Source organism: Channa argus, chromosome 16, assembly GCF_033026475.1.
Source record: "Channa argus isolate prfri chromosome 16, Channa argus male v1.0, whole genome shotgun sequence".
Lineage (NCBI taxonomy): Eukaryota > Metazoa > Chordata > Actinopteri > Anabantiformes > Channidae > Channa > Channa argus.
In genome coordinates, this window is record NC_090212.1 from 22383369 (window position 1) to 22410096 (window position 26728).

Here is a 26728-nt window from a genome sequence, read left to right on the forward strand (position 1 = left end):
AACCTAAAACTTGTAAAATGGTTTGTGTAAATTTACTTTCAGTAAACATGTTAAAGACAAAGAAAACTGGAAACTGAACCTGAAGAAAAACATGTTTTATTCACTCAATGCCATTAACAAATTAATGTGTTAACTCATTCATTCTGTTCACAGCTGTACACACCGGGTACAGCTCATGTGAGAGCACACACTCATGCAGCTGTTCTGTGTGTGTGTGTGTGTGTGTGTGAGCATGCAGCAGTGAAGCTGGAAGACTGAATCTCACCTGCTTTGTTTTCTTATTGTAGGCAATTGTTTAGTGTTTCTATCATAGAAAGTTGTGTTAGTTTTACTCTTTTCACGGATGTGAACATTCACACTTAGACAATCAAAGTCTTTTCTAACCAAGTAGACTTTATTCTTTAAACCCAGTCTACAGGTTTCGCTGCAGACGACTCAGACGGAGAAAACATTGATTTTACCAAGTTTTGTAGTGTTAAACTAAAGTGCTGATGACTAAAGCTGGAATTAAAATGTCCCTTAAAGGCTGCCATAACAATCAGGGCATCTCTAGGTTGTCAGATAAAACTAAACACAACATGGGTTTCACCTGAAACAATAAAATCTTGATTATTAATTGTTAAATGATAAACTGCAGTACACAGAGATGATTATTTGGAATAAGTGATTAACAGTTGACTGGACTTAAACAGGATTGATCTAAATGACTGGATTATATTTAGTCTCTGCATGCTGGTTTTCTGTGAAGTGAACTAAAACTCCAGCCGGAAGGAGTCAGGCAATCTAAACACTGATGGACGATATAATAAAAACTCAATAGTATTTTGTCAAGTAAACATGATTAGCGTCTGCATCCCAACCCAATGCTCTGACCACTGAGCCACCAGGCCCCAATATGTGAAACCATTAGTGCTGAAGATAATGAGTGCTGTGTTTCTACAGGTGCTTTGAGTTCCTATGTATCTGTGATGACGGAGGACTCACCACCATGCTGCATGAGTCAGAACTGTTCTGGATCTAAAACACATCCCTAAAATAATCTGAACAACAGATCTGTCCAGGTCTTGTAAAATAAATGAATGATGATACAGCTTTTTGTCAGTCTGGCTTGTATCACTCCGCCAACTGTGTGTCCATGTATCCACTTAAATCACTGGTCAGACTCTCAGACAACTTAAGTAACCATTTGTCTCGGGACAGTGAACGTAGGTGGTGACGGTAACTTCCAAAAGTGCATCTGTGCTCCTTCACCTCACAGGAAGTTGGTTTTCAGTGTGATGCTTGGGGAGGACTTAGCGGTGCTGCGTGCGTTGGGGTTATTGCTGCTAGCTTTAGTGTTCAGACTCTCCTGGTTTCCTTTGATGGCAGCTTCCAATCGAGACTTCAGGTGAGGAGAGGACGCAATTAGAGACCTGAGGGGCGGACAAATCATAAAACATTTAACACTGAAGTTATTTTGTGTTTTTTTCATGAAAATATAATCACGAATAAAAAGCATGACAAGAAATGGAGACAATGAATAGCAGTTAAAAGCTTTTACATATCAAAGAGCAGAAAGAATCCATATTCAACACTTAAGTGAGTAACAAACTAAAGCATAGTAACATCGTGCACCTGAAGACGGCCGAGTGCTGGGGGCCGAGACGCATCAGGTCTTTGAGCGCTGCTTCGTGGAGAGAGCGGGACACTGCAGGGGCCGAGCCCAGGGTGTTTTCATCCAGGAGGAAGGAGATGAGGAGGGGAAGGAAGATGGCCACTAGCTGAGGACCTAAAGGATGAACAGGTGATGGGTGATTTATTTGCTTGTATCTGATCTGAATTTGTGTAGGTTCAGGTTTATGCACACACACTCAGAGCCCAGTTCAGTTGGTAAGGACCACAGAGCTATGTCGAAGTGTCCACAGAAGACGCTTAACCCTAAGCTGCTCCCAGTGGGTCAGGTGAGCACCTTCCATGACGGCTGCCATCATCAGTGTGTAGTGTTATAAAGGTTAAGGATCATGTGGATTTGAGATGGATTTAGGTTTGAGTTTGAGAAGCTGCTGCTCACTAGTCATTTTTACTCCCGACAATATTCCAGTTTATTCCTGTTGTGTATATTTAAAATCCACAAGCAGTCGAAGCGATTCTCTGATAGATCTAAAGGTTAACACCTAGACAAAGGTGGGTTTAGAAACACGCAAGCTAAAAATCCCAGTTGCCAAAGGTATTTTGTTTTCTAGGGAAAAAAGTCAATTTTTTTCAATTCCCAAAATTCAACCATACACAAGGTGAGTGTGATTTATTTTAAGCTTCCCTTTCTGCACTGGACTGAACAGTTGAAGCCCTGCTGCTCATCAACCACAGTGTCCATGGCCCTGAGACCTGCTTCTGTCCTCTACTTATGGTTTCAGTTGTTTAACTTCTACTCACGCTGCGACTCATTTGCAGCCTGGACTAGAGCCTCCATGGCTCGGACTGCCTCCAGGACTCCCAGCAGCTCCTCTGGACTCTGAGGACGACTCCTCTCTACTTTCTGAAGAGGAAACAACAAATAAATGTCTTATCTGACCAAAAAGCAGTTACACAGAGAGACTGAGAGATACATGTGCTTAAGAATGATTTCATTTCTTTTGCAAAATAATACAGGTAGATTTTTGTCAGAGAAATGCTGATTTGGTTGCCATGTATACACATAACTGGTTTTCTTATTGGCTTAACACAAGACTGCAGATGGAAATTGGTATTAAAAATGAAATTTCTGGTATCCAAAATTTGGTATCCCGGCCCTAGTCTCCGGTGTAGCAGTGAGATCTGGTTCAGTACCTGGAGAAACCGGACCAGTGGTGGTCCGACAGCCTGGATGTACGGGACGGCCACACTGGGCTGAGCCTGAAACACTGATGTCAACAGCTGAAAACATCGACTTACAACCTGGAACACAAGGAGGATTTGTATTAATATCGTTCACTTAATACTTAATTAACACTTAATAAAACCCCACTTTACAACTCACTCCCTAAAATAGAAATAACTCTTTCCTTTAATCCTGAACTTGAATCTATTTATACATTTTTATGTAGCTTTTCGTCTTTTTAACCCTTTAAGTATAATTAATTGTACAGGTCCTTTCCCCTAATGTTTTTACAATTTTATGAGAAAAGAAGACAGTTAAATAGATTTTTCTTAAGTATAAATTTTGTAATTATTTATTATCGTACACTTCATACTTAATATTTTTCAATAATCAAACCTCATATATTTGCGTTTATAGATGTAAAGCGGTGTCTGTCCTACTTTTACTAAGTTGTTAATGGCTAAAACGTGATAATATCCGACAGTCTGAATCCCCATAATGATTGTTACAGTAAATTTGGGTGTTAAATGTTATGTGGACTTTGTCACAAAATGAATGTAAATATATTTATGTCAAACAGTAGAACAGCAGCTAAAGAGGATCAAAATGATCCTTAATGTCTCTCTGGTACGGACCACGGGATCTTTGGAGTCCATGCTGGCAGTGAAGCGCTGCAGACAGTGTGTGTGCAGAGGCTCAACGATACAGACGTCCGGACCAGCAGACAACAGGAACACAGTCAGAGCTGTGAGGAGGCTGATTTGATCCACAACGTACCCAGGGTCTCCTGAAAAACCACAGAATCAGCTAAAAGACTTCCCAGTTGAATTACTACACATTTACTTTTATAGTCTTTATCTTCCTTGAACTGGGTTCTAGATTTTTCTCATCTCTTCTACTTGCATAGACGATAGAGTAGCTTCCATCTAGGATTAGCTTTTCTAACACCTATGCTCTCATTCTTGCCTTAACTCACAGATTATATAATGATCCACGTAAAAAATGAATATAAAATTAAAATGATATTGTGCATATTATGCTGCATTAATAAATAATTCATTTTCTATAATAAAAATGACTAAAGTGTGTTGTGTGTACCTGTCTCCCAGAGTCCCAGCAGTGTATTTAGAGCAGATCTCAGCAGCAGGTTCCAGGATCCTCTGCTTTTTTCCTGCCGGCTCATTGGAGACGTCAGGATGGACTTCAGAGCCTGAACAGATGCCTGGACCACCACACTCAGACCTGTTCCATCACCTGCCGCTGCTGGGGCATCAAACATTTATGGAGAAATTACTCAACAGTGTGCAGCGCATCAGCAGCTTCATGACAAGACAGGAAAACAATAAAAACAGATGACGAGTTTTTCATTCGCTGGGCCTTTAAAGTTTATATCTGGGACTTCAAGTGGACTGTTGGTTTTTTGGTCATTTTACTGTTAGTTCAACTCTTCAAGCACGTGATTAGTGTTAAGTCCAATATTTTGACTAGTTTTGGTCTCTACTACCTCCTGAGAGAAATATTTGCCTTGTTAGATGTTAAATGGTCCACTATGTTCACCAGCTGCCCTCTGGTGAACATAGTGGACCATTGGACCAGTGGACCACATAGAGCCGAGGAGATCTGCAGAGTCAGCTGATAATTCATCACAATTACAGACATCTGTCACATGTAGTATCATAAAAACATAGATTATAGCCCGTAACATGATATCATCAACAAAGGCAGACCAATGTCATCTGTGTGTTACCAGTGTGTGTGCTGGGCTGGTGGATCAGCTCTCTGATGACTCCCAGCAGCAGGTAAAGGACAGTTGGGAGGATGGAGACGCTGCCTGCAAAAAGACAGACAGCCATTAAAATCAACAAATCAGAGAGACAAATACTAAAAAGCTCAACTTTTCATTTTCCTCAGACATGTATAGTTTTAATAGCTGGAGTCTGTTTAACTTTAAATTAATAAATGTGTTGGAATATTTGAGGTCTGTTGAGTGTATTAACAAAAACAGTCTAAATTCGCATTCTGGCCAGGATTGGCCAAATTCTGGTCCAAATTCCAGGTCAGGTCTGGCATCTTCAGATATCTCTGACTCTGCAGTACTGGTACTGCAGTAATGGCCTGAATGTTACACAACTACATCACCTTCTGGAGAGCAGATGGACGGCAGCTCAGACAGGACACACAGAGCCGATGCCACCAGACCACAGTCAGCATCAGTCAGACTCCAGACTGAACCTCCAGGTCCTGAACACATAGACAAACACACACTGCCAGTTAGGAGACTGAACACCTGTCCGGACATTAGCCCGACCCACGTTGTCTCACCCCAGAGCGTTAAGCGATATGAAACTTTAAAGATTTATTTTGTGCTTTATCTTTTTTCCTCTCATTCACACTTGTTACGTTCTCCCATCCTTGGTTTGCTGCCTCCTAACTGCTTCAGTTGTCCTGTTGTAACGTCTTGCTCACCACTTTTTGTCCCTGTTCCAGGACATGTTCTGTTCCTTCCCTTCTTATGACCTGGGTTCCTTGGCAGTAGTTACTGGTTCTTTAGGATTGAGTAGTTAAAGAGCCCTGTGGGTGTTTTTAAATGGAAATAGCAGTCTGTCTGTAATTATCCCACTGTTTGTATTGAGCACCAGGTAGCAAGTGTAGGAGTGAGAAGCCCTTTTATTTTAGGAGCTTTCTCCTGTTTTTGGTTAGGAGTGTAGGTTTTACAGCCTGTGTTCTGGTTTCAGTGGGGTTTTTGTTACTGCATTTTGTGTGTTACTATTCTTGTAGTTATTCTTGCTGGCTCTGCTTGGGATTGGGAAAAGTGGGAGAGTATATCATGTTATGTCCAGGTTCCTCAGGACCAGTGGGAATAACAGCCCTTTTATTCAACTCCTAATCTAATCTGTACAGCCCTGATTCTCCTCCTCGTACCAGTTGGACTGGTTCCGGCCAGTTTGGGGCTGAGCTGTGGAAGTTTCCGGACTAGCACGCAGAGGCAAAGCTCCAGAGCTCCGAACACCAGCGAGCGTCCAGGAATCAAACCGCCGGTGTCCCGCCCCTCTCCAAACTCCGGCAGCGTCTCCTTCTCCGCAGCTCCATCATCAACTGTGGTGCAACACAACATCAACATTCTCACTTGACCACAACGATATTTTGACTTTTATTTTCCAACTTTTTTAAAGATTTGCTTTCCCATGATGGAAACTCACTGGACTACAGTCACAGTGGTTTGTGTCAGTGCTGGTTCTGAAACTGCTCCAATATTCACTTTATTTTACTTTTTACACTCAACAGTGAAATCACTGTATATAGTAAATATGAAATTCATTCACCAGCTTCCTGATCCCCACAATGAAACTCTAGAGATGAAAACCCCGGTTGAATTTTTGTTGAATAATTCTGGCTTACAAGGCAACGAAGCATTTCCCTCTGGGATTGATAAAAGCCGTTTTTAAATCTTCCTTTATCCATTTAGGTTATAGACCAAATGTGTGCGCTTTTACCCTCTGCACTGTGACGTTTCTCCCTGACATGCTCCTGTGCTGCAGTCACAATCTGCCGCAGTAAATCTAACACAGCAAGATGAACAGACGCAGACTCTCTGGTCACCATCAGTCTGTGGAGGACACTGAGCAGCTCCACACTCAGAGCCTGAAAACACACAGAGACGGAGATGTTCTATATGCAGCGCTGGTCGTTTACATGAAATGGAACTTGAATTGTTAATTTCATTTCACTGATGTGTGGCTGGTGTGGCTTCTGTTCTTTTCTACACACTAGTCTGAATTCAGACTTGAATTCTAGCTTGAGACCCGGATTACAGTCAAACTGTTTGTCTTGGATTTAGGTGTGGATTCAGGTCCAGCTCCATCTCACCTGGTCATTTCCGATCCTTGCTCGGGGCCAGGAGACATCGAGCAGCGCCTGCAGAGCTCGCAGGCAGGAAGTAATATTCTCCATCTGGTCCTCAGAGTGTGGGGAACAAAGGAACTCCACGCTGATCCCTAAATACAAGCAACACAAACAAAGTCAGCACCAAAAAGTGAGCAAGATTAATACGGTTGTCATATTAAAACCTGTTTCCTACCCAGGATGAGGTGCAGCCGGTCGGAGTTGATGTCTTCTGGACTCTTGTGTCTTTCCACAGAGCTGGTTTGTCCCATTGAGGTGGGTGTGGCTGGTCTGGACAGGTTGACAGGTGTGTCGTCTGACATCACAAACCCTGAAGCAAACAGTTATAGCCAACTCCTTAAGAAATAAATGTTCCTACATGTCAAATGAAACAGAAGAACAGAAAAAAAGAGAAAGGAGAAGATGAGGTAGAGGACTGACCTGTGCTGTGGAGCCAGAGGGATGTGGCGTGAAGGATAGGAGCCCAGGAGGAGAGGTAATAAACTCTGGCCTGGTTCACAGTCTCTGCGGTGTAAAAGGACCCTCCTGGAGGAGAAAGACGGGCAAAAGATTCTCTAGAAGTTTTTTTTTTACATTTAACAAACAACTGGTTTGTAATTTGTAAGTACAGCACAGTGTTAAATCATGTTGTAAGTCAAAGGTTCCTTTGTTCTGCTGTAGTTTCACATTAAACACAGCACATAACGGGCATAAGTCTTATTTTGTCACCTAACAAGATGTTTTCACAGTTCACAGTTGTGTAGAAATAACGTATTTTTAGATAACTTTAAAATGATTTCTTTTTTCAAAATATTCTACTCTTTTTTAAAAACAAAATGATGTTAGGATGACAGAGTTCTGATGGATTAGTTTCAGGCCTTAACACTTATTGCTTGTTCCACAGACGGCAGACAGCCCATATACTGTGTCTTGAGAGGGAACTGAGGTTTGAAGATTCCTCTATTATATAAAATTTTCAAGATTAAATACATTTTTTCAAAGAAATAATTGACGGAGCTTGTGTCAGAATAGCTAAAGCTTCTATAACAAAAAAACAAAACAAGGATGTATTTACAAATATTACCTGTTGCAGAAAGTTGTGATACAAGGGTCAGCAGGGCGTAATCCTGCAGTGCTGCCAACCACAGACGGCTCAACGTCAACAGATCTGATTGGACCAAGGTCAGGAGGCCTGCTCCTCCCGATTCTGAGCTGTCTCTGGTCAGAGAGGAGCCTAACGGGTCAGCTGATCTACCAGGACCCTCCTTCTGGCTGCTCCTCGTAACGGCTACAATGTAAACCTGAGAGACAAAGATTAAATACATTTCACCGTCGTGTTGAACAATATATCCATACAATTCAACTCAACTTTATTTATATAGCGCCAATTAACAACAAAGTCATCTCAAGGCACTTTACAGAATGAAGTCAAGACTATAAAGATGTATTTGCCAAAAAAAAAAGAAAGCAGAAAACAAATAAATAAATCAACCAATCAATCATCAGAATACAAAAACGCTAAAGCCCACCTCAGCCCAGGCCTTGAGGACAGCCAGTGTTTCCATTGTAGCAGTTGCCTCGTTGTACACCTGATTGGATGTGTCTGTCCCTGACTGGACTTTGGCCAATGAAGAGGCCAGGAGCTGGTGGACGCGCCTCAGGTCACGAAGGTCACTGACCACACCGCTGGCAATCCAGGCGCTGCACACCTGCAGAAAGAGGATGGGGTCAAAGGTCATAGCGCTCTGGCCATTTTCAGTGTCGGAGATGATCAGTGAACCAGATAATTGTTTATCCAGATGTTGTTTGGATAACTGAAGAGAAGACAGACTCAGCGGCAACAGGTGAACATTTTCCAGAGACAATGTAAACTGTCAGTGAAACTTATTAAAATAATTACTAATGACCGTTAACCTGGCAGGCCTTGGCGGTGACATCAGGAAGAGCATCAGCAGCGAAAGCTGGTCTGAGAGCAGCTCCAACCTACACACACACACACAAATTGTCACAGATACCAACAAATTTGTCCACCTCTGTAGGTATCATAACCATGAATTGTTGAGTCCTTCTTACGTTAGCCTGGTACTGCTCCAGGATTACATGACCTGGGAACTCTGGCTCAGGGATTGCTGAGAAGTGTCTGATGATCACCAGCAGGGTCTGAAGACCTGCCAGTCTCAGCTGGTCACTGTGATCTGTGGCCGCCATGAATGCCATGCGGACCAGGTCACCAAGATGGAGGACCAGGAAGTCTGAGGAGAGACAAGTGGGAGTCAGAGACATCGGAGGTGTCAAACAAACAAAACCAGGACACTGTGGGGACCTTACCTGTGGAGACCTGTAGGCGTCGCTCCTGAGCCAGGGCAATGTCAAAGTGAGCTGGATCAGCAGTCTCACACTGATCGATGATACGACACACACACTCCATGGCAAAGCGGCGGGTGGCCCAGCGAAGAGCGGTGAACGGGCCACCGGAGTCCGATCGAGCTTTGAAAGCTGAGGAGTCGTCGTCCCTGCTAAAATCCACCTCCTCGTCCTCCTGACTTGCCTCCATGGGAGCTCGACAATCTGAAGTCCAAATCAGGATCATCATCATCACACCCACATTTGTCTCCCATAAACTTTCCCCATAAAAAAACATTGCTTTAAAATGTATGTAACAAACAACATTTTTCAGAGATATTAAGATGTAGAAAAAGATATGAAAAAAGTTAGATTTACAAAGAAGAGTAAAATGCCCATGAACCCACCTGTGGTTGCAGACAGGACGTCCTTGCAGAGTTTTAGCCAGTGTCCCAGTTTCCCATTGGTGGCACTGGATGCTATCATGTGGACCAGAGTCTCCTGGATGTCGCCCCTCAAACCTGAATCTGACTCCCGATCCAACAAAATAAACAGAGCTCCTTCTAGACCCACTTCTTTTATGGTGACATCTAGGGGGGGGGGTCGGAATGTTAATATGGTAGTATATAGAGCAGTTAGAGCATGATAATTAAGAAATGTGTTATTTCTGTATAAAAGGTTAAGCATATTGATTGATAAAAACTGAAAAAGCTTTATAGAATCTGTATCAATTTAATGAAGTAATTTCTAATACCAAATATAGGGTATAGAGTAGATATGGCTTTTCAGCATTAAGCGCCTCTTTAAGTTAAGGCTGCAAAACAAAACATTCTGTAAAACAAATAATAGTCTAACAATAAGTATTTCCCTAAGACAAGTTTTGATGTGTTTTTAGCACTACGTAAGCAATAACTGATCTGCTGACTCATGACACAGTCACATAAACTAAGATAAGGTTCTAGAATTTCTGTTACTGTAAGCAGACACATTGTTGACAATAACAATATAGTCACCAAATCTAACTTTAACTTCAACATTTTTGGACGCAAGCTATTATTTTAAGCAGAGGACTTTTATATCTTCAAATCCATAGGAAGAGGGTTTTTTAAAAATGCTTAAACCAGTGTCCCTCAAACTCTTTGTGTCTCACCAAGTTGTGTGTTGTCTCGTCTTGGAAGCTCTTTGACCAGGGTCACAGCGTGTTCAGAGACCTCCAGCGCCTCCCGCTGGACGAGCTGCCGCAGACACGCCACCACAGCCCGACGCAGACACAGGTAAGAACTGCACAGGTGGGCCTGTTACAAACACACCCACATAGGAGTTAAAACACCTTTACATTTGTAGTACTCATCAGGTTCAAGGTTTATCAGTGAAAACATGTATGAAAACAGGTGTGAATTAAAAGATTAAGATGTATCACATAGATATGTTCATCTTCAAGTGAAGCAGCTGTGTTAAATTCAAACCTAAATAAAAAAAGTTAAATAAAATGCCCTTTTAAGAGGAAACGCAGAGTAGCTTCAGCAGTTATGGGTGGTAATACTGAAGAGGAGAGGAGGGGAAGAGGAAGAGGAAACAAGCGAGAAGAGATGGAAACAGGAAGTGCAGCTGCACAACAGAAACAGTGTTGGTGTTACTGAGTTAAAGGTCAGTCTGCAAATAAAACAACATGAAACAGAAAATGAACATCAAGCAACAAACATGTTAATAACACCATAATGGGAAAATGTAGTGCGAGAGAAAACTGTCAAAAACAAAGAACACTGTACAACGTGTTTCAGAACAACAGAACCAGTCTTAATGTCTCAACAGTTGTGTGCATTAAACAGTGTTTCAATGACAGATTGTTGCTGAGGGTTCAAACCAATTTAAGCAGGAAGAGCTTAATAGAAAATGACAGCTTCAGGAACCTACCAACATGGAATAATCCAACAAGATCTCCTGTAAGACACGAGACAGAGTCAAAGACACACACAAACATAGTCAACACTATAAAGATGTATAGAGAGAACCCAACCATTCCCCACGTTTACTTTATTCCTGTACCATTTAAACTAATTCCAACAGCTGGTGCCACGGCACATTGGCTAATACATGTAAAACGAGTCTTACTTGATATTTAAAAGCCGGCGCATCCAAATCACACACTCTTTAAGATAAAGTCACAGAAAGATGAAGCGCTGCACAAAACTCTTGAACAAAACGTCAAACTCAGCAAAAACACTTGTGAGGTTTTAGAACCAATGTGTTACAGTATGTCAAAATGAAAAAAGTAATTGTCACACAGCTGAGGTTGTGCTGAAAAAACAACAGTTTTAAGGTGAAATATAAAGGTAAAATCAAAAGTATTAACAAACGACCAGATATACCCTGAACTCCAGAGGGTTAAGATCATTTCAAAAGGTACATTATAACACAATGTGTGTATCCAGTGTGTGAGCTTTAACAACGCTGATGAATAAGAGACAAATTACAAATATGTTCAAAATGTTTTTTATGATTTCATACCATCACCAAATTTCACTACACTCAAATGTTACAAAAATTCTGTACATAGAAAACAGAGTCAAGTCTTAGAAAAGAGAGTTTTTCACAGTCAGACAGGTTTTGTGTTCCAGGTGAACTTACACAGAGAGCAGGTACAAGGTTGGCCAGGTTGACATGTGGAGGGGAGAACATGTGCAGCTGCTGCAGACAGGAGATGGCTCTGGCCTGGACAAGGCAGTCAGGACTGGCCTGCATCACTTCACAGCCCACCAGACAGCTGGAGCGCAGACTGGACACAGCTGCACCTTCACCTGACAAACACAAACCGAAAACAATCTCTCAGAGAACTGCTGGTATTCACTCATTTTCTGTGCCTCAGATGTGCTGGGGGCCGTACCCTGCAGGTCGGGGCCCAGGCAGGTGATAAGAGCATGCAGGCAGCGTCCCAGGCTGTGGTGTACGTCAGGATGGGTGGGTGGAGCTGACAGCAGCAGCCGGATCACCAGAGTGAAGGACGGCTCAGCGTGGGCACGACACAGACCGCTGGACAGGTCGACCACGAGAGACAGACTGTGGAGAGACCAGCTCTGGATCCAGCAGAGAGACGAGAGAGTCAGGGTTAAACACTACTACCTTTTTCTCAGGACTGTCTGGGAGTGAAAGTAGGAGTTAAGGTTAAGATTAGGTGACTGAGTTGGATGTTTGTGTTAATGAACCACAGAATTACTATACTGAAGTACAGAATTATCAGCCCCTGTATATTTACCCCACGACAGTCAGGAAAACAGGACAGAAACAGCAAATAAAACACACCATGTGGATATTTTGGCTGTAGTTCCTTCAGGCTCAAATAACATGGTAGTAAAGAGGAGAAACATGTTTACCTGAACCTCCGGAGAGGTGCTGTCTTGGCTCAGGGTAAACAGGATTCCCAAACAGGTGGACAGGTGTTGAGGTGAACTTATTCCTCCAGTGTAGCGGTACAGCGCCCCCAGAGCCAGAGCATAGCCACTGCGAGACGCTGCGTCCCGAGCCGTCTTCAGCCTGAACACAGTCCCAATCAAAGCCGTCAGCAGCAGGTAAATAAACACATTGGCTGCAGCCTGAGCACGACATCATACACAGTGATGGGGCAAAGAAAAGTTGAGCCTGGAAACACCATGTAGGACTGTCAGGGCCATTCCAGTTGTTCAGCTTATGTTTAATGAACACGCTTAAGATGGATTTAGAGATCTTCTTTCAATTATTGTCCTGTTGTAGTAGCTTTTTACTTCCTTGAATGTCTGAATCAGCTGTTTCCATCTCCAGAAGAGTTTAATCATACAGTGGAGAGAACTATGTTTTGTGCCTTTATCATTTCAGATAAAGTTATTATGATCAAGTTAAAAAGGACAGGGATACATTTAGATCTAGGCTGCTCTCAGTTATTTAAAGCTGTATTTGAACAATTTCTGGTTTATTATGTAACTATTGTCTGTCTTTGTATTTTTAAACCACAACCTGCTTTGTTTCTAGAACAGGAAATAGATTAACGTCAGTTTGCAGGCTTGTTTTCATCTATAGTCCATGGGAATGTCATTTTGAATTATAATTATTTTAATGTGCGCTAAAACATCAAACTAAAAGGTGAATGAATACTAACATATTTCTATTGACTAAAAATATTTAACTTGGATATGAACATCAAGTCTACTTCAGCGTTAACTGTGATTGATATACATGTAAAAACCCAGCATGATATTTTACATCAGTCACCAGCCAACCAGCTGATAAACCACACAAAGCTTGTACAGGTAAGAACAACTCCTCAGAGCGTAAATGTCTGGGACGGCAGCCTGACACCTGTGGTGTCCAGTGGCCTCCAAAAAGCATGTATGAAAATGCTCTCATCACCTTTGTTCCATAGTCAAACATTTAGGAAATATGTTTGAGAAGTTTTACTCAGGTTTTTATGCACAAATTGAAATAAAAAATAAAAAAATTGGTAAATGGAAATACACCTAATTGTAATGGAAGGTTTTAAGAATTAGCAAACAAAAAATGTAAAAAATATGTTACAAATAATGTTATTTAGCACAGGATTTTAAAACTTTGGTAAATTAAATTTTTGGCATTTTGTTTAACGGAATTTATTGATGAAACGTAAACCAAGAGTTTTCAAGACCTGCGATCATACTGTGTGTATTCAACCTACCTGTCAAAGCAGAGCAACGACACAGAGACGGTGAATCCCGGGTCTCCAACCACCTGAGCCAGCCGGGCCAGACCTTCTGCTGCCAGACAGCGCAGCAGAGGACTGAGGCTCTCCAGCGCCCCCGAAAGGAGGGACAAAGCTGGGGAACGGATTTCCTCTGGCCCCAGAGAACCCCGAATACTGCCTTGTTGCTATTGAAGGAAACACAGTTCACTTTTTCTTAGGTAATACAAATGTATAACATGTTCATGTATTTCAGCTGCCCACATATGGGACAAACATATATGGAAACGATTTTTTACACCATCCAAGTTATGATACTAGAAACTAAAAAACATTTGCTTTCACACACACACACACACACACACACACACACACACACACACACACACACACACACACACACACACGGGTTGTCTGAGGGGTATCATACCTTGAGCAAACTGCAGAGAGCAGCACAGACATGTGTCTGGACCGTCTGCTGTCGCTGACCCTTCAGATGGTTCACTGTTTCTACAAACTGCTCAAGGATCTTCACTCTATCGAAGAAAGAGATAAACTGATAAAATAAGTGATATTATTACTATTTAAATACTGACTAATGTTTATGTGAATCCAAATTTTAAGCCCAGTAAAGAACTACAGCAGTCACAGATAATGAGCAATGAAAATGATTCTGACACATGTCAAAGTGTTTTTTGACCTAAATTTTATCTCAAGGGACTTGAAATGCTAAGGTCATGACCTTTTCGCCCAACACAGTACAACTGCTGAGTGTGATGCGTATAACTATAAATAACCAACACAATAGATAAAAAAGAGAGTACATGGTCAGAATTTTTGTTGACCTTAAAAAGGCATATCTTGTTTTTGTTTGTTTGTTTGAATATTACTTGAGAACTACTCGACATCTTTACCTATTTATTATTTGGGATTAGAACAGTAAATATGTGATTACAAAGGGGTAGGATTACAAATAAGCTATAAGTATTATATAGTATAACACTGACTGTAAATTGTAAAAAGATGTAATGATATGAACGTGGAATGTTAATTTAATTGTCAGGACTTAAAATGAATCTTTATGAAATAAAAATATCTATGGAACAATATCTATATCGCAGTGACAGTTTACCAGAGCTGGTTTACCAGTCTTACCTCTGAGGGGAGATGATGTTGGGGAAGACAGCTCCAAAGAGATGGACAGCGGCAGCAGTTAGAGCAACAGGAGGAGGAAGAGGAGCAGGAGCTTCATTACTGCTTTGGCACAGAGTGAAGGGGTCATTGTCCAGAGAACCTCCTCCAACATTGCTACCATGAAGCTGAGACATACACACATACACAGAGTATTACATATCATAATGAGGTTATGAGGTTGCATATCTTCTTTGGCTTCTGTGCTATGAAAGTGCAGGGTACCTGTTCCTCAATGTATCTGTGGTCTGTGTCATGGAGGGCGGGGCCAACAAGTGGAAGATCATCATGGTGACAGAGGGGGGGCAACAGTGTGAGCTCTGAACACGGCTGGTTCAAGTTGTCCTGACCAGACAGGTCAGATACCAGCTGATTCATCAACAAGCCAAAGCTCTCTGCAAGAGCAGGAGGAAGACAGAAACCAACTTTTTATATTAATCACAACTAGTGGAACAGCATGAAAGAAAAAGTAAAGAAATAAATAAAGGGAACAATATACATAAGGAAGCAGTCAGGAAAGAGGGGTGGTGTGAAGGAGGTGTGTTGCTACCTTGGTAGGTATGTGGAGGCAGCAGAGCGAGCAGCTCGTAGACTCTGAGTCGGTAGATGATGGACCAGCTACGAATGGAACTGCTGTAGGACCTGATGAGTGCGGGCAGCCTGGATGAAAAACAAACAGTGAGTAGAAGTTGTACTTTAGAAGTACTTGTACCTCAGAAAACACAGAGAATACCATCTAGAAACAGTTTGTTTAATCTTACAACGATTTCAAGAAAACCACAAGAAATAAACATCTAATTAGGACAAAAACAGAGAGTAAGAAAATATCAGAGTGGTGTTATCAGGTGTCAGAATTGGAGCTGAAACAAAAAAAAATCAACGCTGTAAACTGTCCAGTTGATTCACCAATCACATTTTTTCCTATGTAGTATAGTTTTTTTTAATTATTTCTTTTAAATACTAAAGTTTGACAGAAATTATTTTTGCTATTGAAAATGTATAAAAGTAAATTGTTTTTACAATAATTTACTCCAAAAATAAATTAATTTAAATAACTAGAGAACAATCAGTTTTAACAATAACAAAACAAGCCCTAACCGATCGAGGACTCACTTAGTGAGAAGTGCCACGGCGCAGGCCAATGGCGTGAGCAGGCGGCTGATGACATCGTCTGTGACAAGGTCCCTGCAGTGCAGCAGCAGGTTCTTCATCGCTGTTCACAGACAATAAACGAACAGTTCAGATCAGATTATTCATCAGCGAACAAGTTTTGGATGACACATACGTAAATAGGTGTTAGGCAGGGGAACTGACCACTGAGCGCCCCAGCACGTCCCTCTAGAGTAACCTGCCACGTAAAGTAGTCGCCACGCCGCAGCTCTGACTCTTGCTCTCTAAGTGAAGCAGGGAACACGCAGCGCCAGAGGAGGAGGAGGCGGGAGAGGTGGTGCTCCACAACAGCCGGGCCTGCACATGCGGAGAAAAAAGTAAAACAGTATAAAATCTAATAAAATTTGTCGTTACAAAGCTTAAAAAACGGGAACAGGAAGTAAAAATTATATGAACTACAATTTCACTTGCAGGTGGTGATGTTTCCTAACTGTAAGTCTAAGTGACTGTACTGCAGAAATCTTAATGCTACTTTCACTCATACCCAGAGTGATGAGAGAGGAGATGAGCAGCCAGCCGGCCTGAGTCCTCTGCAGAGAAATACGACTGTTCTGAGAGGCTGAGCGGAGGAGGTCTTCAGCCAGATCCAGAACCACCTACAGACATGCACAACACAGCCTGAATGCAATACTGAGTCTGAGACCACGTGGATAATATCAGGTATTTTGATAAAAACTGGAAATAATCAGAAGGTTTTGAGCATTCAGACACAAGAAGTTCTGACATAAAATGAAGATGAAATATTCACTTTATATATTTTGTGTAGCTAATGAGCCCATTTTGATGGTGTGTATGTAATTTAGCCACCTGGCCCTTGGTGTGGGGTATTCCCAGGGGGCAGTGCTGCACTGCAGCCACCAGGGCAGCAACAGCAGCTCCATACCCAGCCACAGCTTCAGGGGAAGACTTCAGAGCCACCAGACGATCAGCACAGCGGTCCAGCAGCAGGGAACACTGGGACGGCATCGCCATTGCAACACAGCGCAAGCACCAGGCAGCGGCCAGTCGGGCAGAAGAGGCAGGATGGAGGAGGACGGAGATGACTGTGTCCAGGAGGGCTGCACGAAAACACAGTCAGGTCCATACGTTTTGGGACAGTGACAATTTTTCTTTGAGTGGTTTTGAACCATCACCCCAGACACAGTGTTCAGCTGTGATTTACACTATTACAACTGTGTGTTTCTCTGATAAACCAGACAGGGAGGATATTCCCCATAAACAATGACTGCAACTGTGGCACAGGAAGTTAGACTGGTCGTCTACCAATCCCCCAAAAAACAGAAATCCACAGAATCCCACTAGGCAATTTGCAATTTGTCTGATTTTACTGTAGAGATCAAAAGCAGGAAATCTGACTTTTTAATATGCTGAATGCTGAGTTATTCTGCTGATTCATGAAACATGATCCACTCCTATTGATCCACTGTCTGTCTATGTTTGAAGACACCAGGTCTGATTTGTCCTTACTGTGTCCATTCCAAACCAGACCATTTTTAAGGAACTGAAAGAGATCACGTATCTATATGAAACACGAAAAGCACAAATGAGTCATGTGTGTCAGACCTGTGCTGCTGTCAGTGAGGAGGGGGGCGGCAGTGGATCCCAGTCCTTGTATGAGTCCTCCCAGTTCCAGCAGGCAACAGGCCAGACTGTGCTGGCTGGCTGAGACATCTGCAGATGAAACTCTGGTCTCCACGTTCCCATCAGTCAGAGCTGCATCTAAACACCAACATTGGTCTTTCTAAAGCTGGACACACTGACATAGTGCATTCTCCAGATCCCCCACCAACCCAACTAAACACCAACAAATCTAATCTAAGCCTGATTCCAGCCTAAAAACAAGTCTGATTGTATGGATTTTTACTCCTGCCGTGAAGAGTTACATTTTACAAGTACTTCTAAGTACTACTCTAATTGCAACTGTGAATTATTCGGTTAAGTTCACTTTATAATGGACATGTAGAATAAAGTCACACACTCTGTGTCCTCTCTCTCACCAATGGCTCTTTTCTGTGAGGCCACAGTGAGGCACAGCTGTTTGGCCGCGACGGTCTGGGCCTTCTCCCCCAGCAGAGACCCCAGGGTGCTCCTCAGGATAAAGGAGACGCAGCGTCGCGTAAGCACAGCATCGCCTGGCGTCTGAGTGGCCCTGCCGTGGGATGCCAGCTCCATCAGAAGGGACAGGAAGACCGGGAAGCTTGACTCTAGCCAAGAGCCTCCCAAAGTAGAGACAAAGACCACACACGCCTGAGGAGGAGGAGGAGGAGGAGGAGGAGGAGGAAGAGGGAGGGTGAGGTCTCAATCTGGTCAATATAGTCTACCATTCAGGTGAGTAAAGTGATAAATACCTGCGTGACTCCGATTCGAATGTCCTTGCTGACAGAGCTCGTCCCTTTTAGCATGTCTCCGCTGGCTCGAAGGAAACCTGTCCCACCCCTCAGGAAACCCCCTGATAACAAATCCATCACCTCCTCTAGAGAGCCTGAACCCTTCCCACCTTGTCTGGGCGCTGCAGAGAGAAACAAAAAGACAAAGGAGAGGAGATCAAAGACCTGCCTGTCCATCACTACATCCTAACCTGGACTAATATCCTAGACCTCGCTGTGCATTGGACACCTTCCCTTATCATTTTCACACCACACTGGCTTACTACACAGGGTTTCTAACTACTTCTAATGAGCATATGTCTAAATAAAGTCCAGGTTGTACTGGTGTTGTTAAGACAGTGCTCTCTTGTTGTGCACTGATTCTCTGAGCTGAACAGGCAATTGGAGTGATCTCGCTCACAAAAGAGCTCAAATCAGCCAAAAAGCCACTGATGGGGGTCCAGCTAGACTGGAACACACCACAAAATCTAGGCCAAAAGATGTTCCCCCGAAAGCCTGACACTGGCTGATGACTTAGTGTGTCCTGGCCTTAAAACGGAAAACTAGTGTATTTTCTAAAATGTTGTGACTATGCGTGAATAGAAACTTATTGACTTATTAAAGTAAGTCATGATTTACTTAATAAAGTATAATTTCACAACATTAACCGTCCCACCTCTGCACCCTCCCTCTCTCAGCGTACCGGCAAGTTGTCTGGGCTGTACAGCGGCTGCCAGCAGAGTTCCCAGCAGTGTGGCTACAGACACCCTGACGTTGTAGTTAGATCCTTCAAAGGCCCTGAAGCACAGCGTTGCCACGTTCTCCAGCTCGCTGGTCCACAGGAATGTAGCCTCCCTCTGCAGCTCCAACAAACACTGATGGACACAGAGAAGCTGTTTACGTACATTCTCCACACACTGACGGAGACAGACAGAGAGGATCTAAGGGACAAACTGAATTCCTGACTGTTGTAAAGAAGTATTTGTAATAATTCTACAGCTTTGAGCAGTAACACTGAATGAACCATATGTGTCATATGTGTCATCAAAAGCGTCGACAAGACAACCAGAAAAACACTAATCTATCATTGACTGTGAGGGGTTATTTCTCTTCAGCACGTTTCAAATTAGTATTTACCTGATAGGATGGAAACAAAATGATTTATCACAAGTAATCAGCAGGACTAATGCTGCTTGCTGTTACCTTGGAGGCGGCGCAGCGTACAGCCATGGATCGGTCAGTCAGGCAAGTTCTCGCCACTTTGTAGATGTCGCGGTGACACGGCACAGCGTTGGCACCCAAACCTCGCAGGATCTTCTCCAAACTCAACATGATCTCATACCGACCCTGAGACTGAAACACACACAAACAGTAAGGCCAATTAAACCAAGTTTGAAAAAACAAAACAAAATGAAAATAAATAAATAAAACTGTAAACTTTTCCATTTTTTTTTCAAAAAACTTTTATTTAATAATAATTAAATGATGTTGGAGTGTTAAAGCAAAACTAACAAAGTGCAAGTAAAAACATTATAGAAGGTGATTGTCCATCACCATAGAAAAGGGTAATAGTAACATGTATGTGCAATTTGTACATGTGCTCAATGACAATAAAGGTTTTATCATAACTCCGCATTGTCAATGTACAAAGAACTGCAGTCACACAGTGTGAGGAACGATATCTCAAACAAGATGGCAATAATTGAAGTAAAACTATCAAATTAAAAAGTGGAGCTGAAACTGGTTCATGAATGCGTGGGGGGGACTGGAACCTGACAAAGAGCCACCAGAAATTAACACAGTGTTCATATAAATCATGCAGCTGTTGTAATAACAGCCCAAACACAGATACAGACAAACCTCAGCACTCTTCATGGCCTTCAGCAGGTTGGCCAAAGTGTCTTTAAAGGAGCCAACAAGCATCCGACCGAGCTGCTCGTACAGAGTTCCCAGACACGCAATGGCTGCCCTAAAAAACACATATACAAAAAATAATCCTCATTTCATGGACAACTGTGCAGAGCTTTTGCCAATATTTAAGTGTGAGGCACCAATATTTTTTGCTTTAATCAAACAAAAGGTTGCTTCCTAAAATAATTTTCTTTTTCATTCATTTTTTTTAATCAGTCACATGGAGTCAGGATGTTTTAGAGCCAGCATCTAGTAGCTTCTGCGCTGGCCCTTGGCGGCTGCCCTCAGCCACAGCTTGCATTTATTTATACAAAAGTGGTGCCACACATGCACCTTAGAAAAGACGATAGCAACCTCATGACAACAAGAACTCAGTTGTTACTTGTATTGAACGAGTCAAATAGGAAAACAGCATCGCTTCCTATGTGATGTGAATGCAGCATAACATACAGGCGGGATGGGAGCCCTGATGGCGAGTCATCTTTGCTTCGGATGATGTCATTGCATCGCTCCACAAATAGGCTGGCAGGTACAGGGTCTCCCAGGCGGAAAAGCAGAGCCAAACAATGGGCGAGCAACCAGCGGGTCGGAGGACCAGGAGAGCCAGTAAGAATGCCAGACAGCTGCTCAACCAGATGGCGCTGGTTCGGTTTGATGTCGGCCTGAATAAGGAGAAACACTGAGTCATTCAGAATTTGTCAGAACAGATTTAGTTTGATTTCCTGACTCAGGTGTGAAACTGACCCTGTCTGTGGCCGGGAGCAGCTTCTTCAGGTGGGTCAGCCATTCAAAGATGAACTGAGTTCTCTGATGCTCCCCCAGCTGAGTGCACACCTCCTCATTCAGCAGGAGGCTGTGAGCTCGCTCCATCACCTTACAACACCTCCTCTTCTTCCTTCTCTCGGTGAGGGAAAAGTCTTCTGTCCAACTATGTCATTGCTGTGTTCAGGTGTTTTTCTGCTGGGAAAAAAAGAGTTGAGCTGAACTGGGGGACATCCACTGTTTTTAGACAAAACAATTCAGCCTCTGTGTGTCCTACTGAGAGCTAAAAGGTTGAATCGGACTGGAACAGGAGGAGACACTGGAAGAATATCTGAGAGATTCACACAGAGAGAAGCTCATAAATTATTCAACAACATAACTCAGTCTACTCCATTAACAGGCACAGTGTTCAAACAAACAGGGCCACAGAGACGCAGGGAGACTAAAAATAACCGTCTGTCCTTCAGAAAAACACAGGCCTGTTAAAACAGATATTTTAGTGCCTAGTGGTTTAACATTTAAAGAAGAAAACCAGCTAACCCTTCAGCAAAAACAGCCCACTGCAGAGGTTTAAAACCTATACCAAGATAAATAGGAACCCGTCCTTATGCATTCAGAAAGAACACATACTACTGCAGGTCTGCTACTAACAATTATCATCATCAACTTTTAAAAAACACCAAACATCTTTAAAAAGTAGAAAAAAGTGAACATTTTAAATGGTTTGCTATTTTCATATTACATTTTAATGTGACGCTGGAAAAGAAAGTCAGAAAGGCTTCACATAGAAGAGAGTGGCAACTTGAGGATAAATTAATTCATTCATTTTAATACATTTATTTTTCAAAAATATATTAAGTTATATTTGGGGTAAATCATGCACTAGTTCAATGGAGTATTGCCATTTAGAGCAGCCATGGAATCGTGTACGGATCTCAACAAGTCTGTCATAGTGTAAAAACTGTGGAACATTTCAGTCCTGTGTCTGAACGAAGACTCTCACCAAAAAGCAGCGATAGAGGAGAAAAAGCTGGATACTGGGTTTAGAAGCAATAAACAGGTGCATCTAAAAACCAGACAGTCACATTAAAATCAGCTTTTTATTAGATGATCATCTCGAAAGGCTTCATCTTAATTCTCTTTTCACTCGGAAAGCTTCAGCTTGTGTTTCCAGACTGATCCGTTTATCTGGTGCTTATTTAATAAGACCCCCGATGTATAAACGGACATAACAGCAGATGTTGTGTCCAGAACAACTTCTCCTTCAGAAGCAACAAACCGTCAAACTGAATCTTAATTAATGTTAAAAGAAGCAAACAGCGGCTGTTAGCTAACTTAGCATCAGTGGCTAACAGCGGTAGCTAACGAACTAAAGTTTACCCACAAAGAGGGACTGAAAAGAACGATTTACCTGTTGGGGCCTGTTAAACGCCATTAATCTATACAGGACAGTGTCACTGCAAGAAGCAAAAAGACACAAAGTTTCTTTGACTTTATTTTGATGCCGTGTCCGTCCGAGCAGACCGAGGCGCTGCCTGCAACTGGACTGAGCCTCTCAACCACCCAGACACAGAAACACAACACATCCGGTAATTGTTTTTTGAAATAAAATACACACAACTTAATTTATTTCTTTTTTTTCAGTTTCATCACGGACGTACGCAAAGCTGTAAGAATTTAAACTGGGCAAGTAGATAACGTGGGAATGCAGATAAGGTGGACAATGATCCTTCTAATAAAAGTTTCCTTTTTTGTGATTTCTCCAAGCTTCACAGTTTAGACAATACTGTTAAAAGCATATATATAAACATAAGTATATGAAACTGAAAAAAAACATGCATTGATAAACTGATTCCAATATATATGGTGCGACTCTCACATGTCGAAGTGTCCTTGAGCGAGACACTGAACCCCAACTTAGCTGCTCCCGGTGAGTGTTGACCAGCTGCATAGCAGCTCCCCCATCAGTGTGTGTGTGTGTGTGTGTGTGTGATTGTGAGTGTGAATGGGTGAATAAGAAGCAGTGTAAAGTGCTCTGAGTGCCAATAGGTAGAAAAGTGCTATATAAGTGCAGAACTTTTACCATATAAAAATGTTAACACTTATATTGACAATATAAGCCATGGTATTGTCAATGATGTTTCTTAGAACTGCATCAGAATCTACATGCTGTTGTGCAAATGTTTTACATTTTGTATTTTTAAATACAACTTTTCAAAGCCTCTCCCAATGTGTGTTATGAATCCCAAACTTAAACAAACACATACATATACTCAAAAAAGTTCGGTTTATGTTTGGGCCTTTATTATTCAGGTCAAAAAGTATATATTTCCGGTCAGATTCATGTTTACTCCAGCTAACTTAACTGCTAGGCTTGTACTACGCAGTCAATTAACGAATCATCGAACGAAAACATATCCAACAACCGAACAGTGATGTGAAATTTGCCATGATATTGTCTTACGTTGAAACACACCTCTCCAATACAGTAATGTAATTTCAATTATTTGTGTGTGTATATATACACACTTATATGTATATATATGTGTGTATACACACACACACACACACACACACACACACAGATAACTGAAATTGAGCTGAAGGATTGGGGTTAGACTTTTGCCTGTTAGACTAACCGAAGGGCCCACTTTCCCCTATGTTACCCAGGACGCTGTGTCGATATCCGAGCAGCAGATGCAGAGGGGGCAGTACCACCATGACAGAGTTTACTAGAAGTTTCTACAAGTTCGTGTTTTCTACATTCAGCAGCAGCAGGATTCATTCATCCACATTTTACTGGATCAACAAGTTTCACCCGAGTTCTTCTGGGATTCTGGTTGCTTGTGGGTCGGACCTGCTCCACTGAGCCACTACCAGGCTAAGCTAAATCTGAAGGCTGTTGACCGTTAATTGGGCTTGCTAACCGAAGCTCACCGAGGCTTAAGCTGTTTGCGGGGATGTTCGGTTGTTTGGTCGCCGGCAGGTTGGTGCAGACGGACCCGGTCCAGGTCGCCTCGGACAAGTTCGTGTTCAACCTGACGGACTATGAGAACGTGAACCATGTGGTGGTGTTCATGCTGGGCACGGTGCCGTTCCCCGCCGGCATGGGCGGTGCCGTCTACTTCTCCTTCCCAGACCCGCTGAGCGGCGGCCCGGTATGGCAGCTGCTCGGCTTCATCACCAACGAAAAGCCCAGCGCCATATTCAGGATCTCCGGGCTGAAATCCGGTGAGGGCGGCGCGCACCCATTTGGCATGATGGCCGCATCCTCCGTGGCTCAGGTCGGGGTTTCGGTGGAAGCTCTGGAGCATCTGGCCCAGCAGACCCCGGTGTCCAGCGCCGCCGTCTCCACCGTGGACTCGTTCCTGCAGTTCACCCAGAAGATGCTGGACAGTCTCTACAACTTCGCCTCGTCTTTCGCCCTGTCGCAGGCGCAGATGACGCCGAACCCGACGGAGACCTTCATCCCTTCCAGCTGCATCCTCAAGTGGTACGCGAACTTCCAGAGGCGAATGGAACAGAACCCGAACTTCTGGAAGTCCTGATAAGAGCAGAGACAGTAAAGACTCGGGTTTCACGGTGCCTACAGGTTCTAATAAAAGCTTGTGCCACTTGTCATCCAGCTCCTGTCTCCCTGCATCTCTGAGCCTCAGCTGCACTTTGAACAGAACACATGAGCCCAGAATGGGCCTGAACCCACTTCACTGCCTTAACCTTTCATACAGGTTTCTGATAGGACACCATTTTTAAAGAGGTTATGTGTTTTACTGGTGTTTATTCCCTTATAAACAGCAACTAAACCCCAAACCACATGTTCAGCTGAAAATCTTATGCATGTGTATTTGACAAAGGTGGAGATATTTGCATATAGAAACACAGGAAACATCAGAGTACCACGAAGAAGCTGTAGTTTCTGGATCAGGGAGGACAAGATTCGGCACTATTTAAGAGAAAAACCACAGACTATCAGCTGTTGCCACTGACTTGAAATAAGTGGAAGAAAATAGATTAGAAAAATCTGTTCAGACTGAAGTTCAGCTTTTTCATCCCAGAACAGACAGTGTGTCACACATGAAACAGAGCAACGTTTGCTCGGTCTTCAACATGCAAATATGACAGTAGCGTTCATTAAGACTCAAGTCCATAGAGGAATCTCAGGAAGGAAACCAAAGCAACAGGCAGGTGTCATCAAAAATCACAGTAAAGCAGAGGCAAAGACAAAAGCCAAGTTCGGCAGGTCTCCAGTTGATCTCAGGACTGACACAAAGTACACAGAACCACAAAGGGGTCTTAGAGGTGGAGGATTAGTGGATCATCTACGGTGTCAAAGGTTTTTACAGTTTTTTTCTCAGCTTGGTTGGTTAGTTTTACTTTCGTTGTTGTGTTGCTCCCGGGCTGCAGAAACAGCTGCACATCCCGGACCCGAGGATGAGGCGCCAGTGGCTGCGGCACATTGAGGCGAGTGTGTGTAAGAAACGTTGTACTGACGTTGTACAGTTACCGTTATACGGTGTGTGTAGGGTTTTTCATCCTATAGATTATTTGTGTGTTTGTTTTGCACCGAATCACTGGACCACGTCGTAAACCTGGTTCTCCTTTTACACCGAAACATCCGAGCGAACCAAAATGCGTCACAAGTCACGTGAGAGTTGTCTTGTCCGCTTTATTGGCTGAGCAGAAATGGGGCGTGAAAACGAATGTAAACACAGAAAGAAGATACAGTTGTGTACCGTTGGGGTTTCGCGCTTTTTTTTCTTTATCTGAGTAATATACAAAGTCAAACACGGCAGCAGATTCTGTTGATGTTCGGTCTGTTACGATTATCTTCAATCGTTTATCTTGGGCAGAAAACGTTGACAAATGAACAACATATTCTAACACAGAACAGGGTGGAGTTTTCAAACATCAGCCAGTAATTCTCACAGCTGAGCAGCTGGTACTGACATGTTTGCATGGAAAGGACAAGTTCAATAACGGGGAACTACAAACTTACACATACACAAAAATATATAAATCAAAAAATTACTATCAACAGCATTTTATGATTTCTTATTCATAGTGGTTTTGTTAGATCAAAACAAGAATGATGTATTTATATAGAAATATACAAGTCACTGGTCATGTGTAGGAAAAACTAAATGTAATTACAGTCGACCCTCTGACGGTAATGATGCATCTGCTGCTACAGTAGGTCCATCTAGATCAATTTAGATCAACCCACTAGTGATACATTACCTGTTTTAAAATTAAAATCTATATTTTGGAAAAATAATTAAAACCAGTTACCATGAATGATTCCAATGTTGTAAGTGGTGAGTGCATTTAGAAACATATCTGACATTTTATTCGAACAAACCTGTTCAGATTTCTCCAAATTAATCTTTTTAAAAAGCCCAGGTTGCCTCCTGTCTGCTATCTGTCTTCAGAAGATGTTAATTTGCAATAATCATGAGCCCCAACTTGGATCGGGTTGAGGTGTTGGTTTGATCCCCGGATCCTCAGGTCACATGTCAAAGTGTCCTTGAGCAAGACACTGAACCCCAACGTAGTAGCTCCCGGCGAGTGTTGACCAGCTGCATA

At 42.6% G+C, this 26728-nt stretch overlaps 2 protein-coding genes across 5 annotated transcripts; one reads left to right on the plus strand and one right to left on the minus strand.

Moving 5' to 3' along the window:
- Positions 1–79: 79 nt before the first annotated feature.
- heatr5a (HEAT repeat containing 5a) lies at positions 80–22716 on the minus strand. Of its 4 annotated transcripts, none has more exons than XM_067479856.1 (42): positions 22557–22716; positions 21128–21340; positions 20834–21045; positions 20333–20441; positions 19676–19825; positions 19176–19347; positions 18455–18615; positions 18104–18353; positions 17670–17825; positions 16914–17164; positions 16591–16702; positions 16251–16403; positions 16050–16149; positions 15487–15596; positions 15162–15331; positions 14901–15064; positions 14176–14281; positions 13743–13933; positions 12433–12592; positions 11946–12135; positions 11690–11859; positions 10976–11002; positions 10212–10356; positions 9469–9651; positions 9047–9286; positions 8792–8970; positions 8633–8701; positions 8248–8427; positions 7803–8019; positions 7160–7264; positions 6915–7049; positions 6704–6831; positions 6331–6478; positions 5759–5932; positions 4976–5077; positions 4584–4667; positions 3935–4096; positions 3472–3623; positions 2806–2913; positions 2413–2515; positions 1615–1768; positions 80–1412 (listed from the first exon to the last, which is right to left on the minus strand). In XM_067479856.1, exons 2-42 carry the CDS (start codon positions 21251–21253, stop codon positions 1253–1255), a joined length of 6168 nt encoding a protein of 2055 aa, XP_067335957.1. In that variant the 5' UTR covers positions 21254–21340; positions 22557–22716; the 3' UTR covers positions 80–1252. The 4 variants fall into 4 exon arrangements, with proteins under 4 accessions (XP_067335957.1, XP_067335955.1, XP_067335956.1 ...); XM_067479854.1 differs by having other exon boundaries at positions 3935–4099; XM_067479855.1 differs by having other exon boundaries at positions 3935–4099; positions 21128–21343; positions 22557–22715.
- An 872-nt stretch (positions 22717–23588) lies between these two features.
- Positions 23589–24771, plus strand: hikeshi (heat shock protein nuclear import factor hikeshi). The gene has a single exon (XM_067479865.1). The coding sequence runs from the start codon at positions 24106–24108 to the stop codon at positions 24691–24693; it is 588 nt and encodes a 195-aa protein (XP_067335966.1). The 5' UTR covers positions 23589–24105; the 3' UTR covers positions 24694–24771.
- The last annotated feature ends 1957 nt before the right edge of the window (positions 24772–26728 follow it).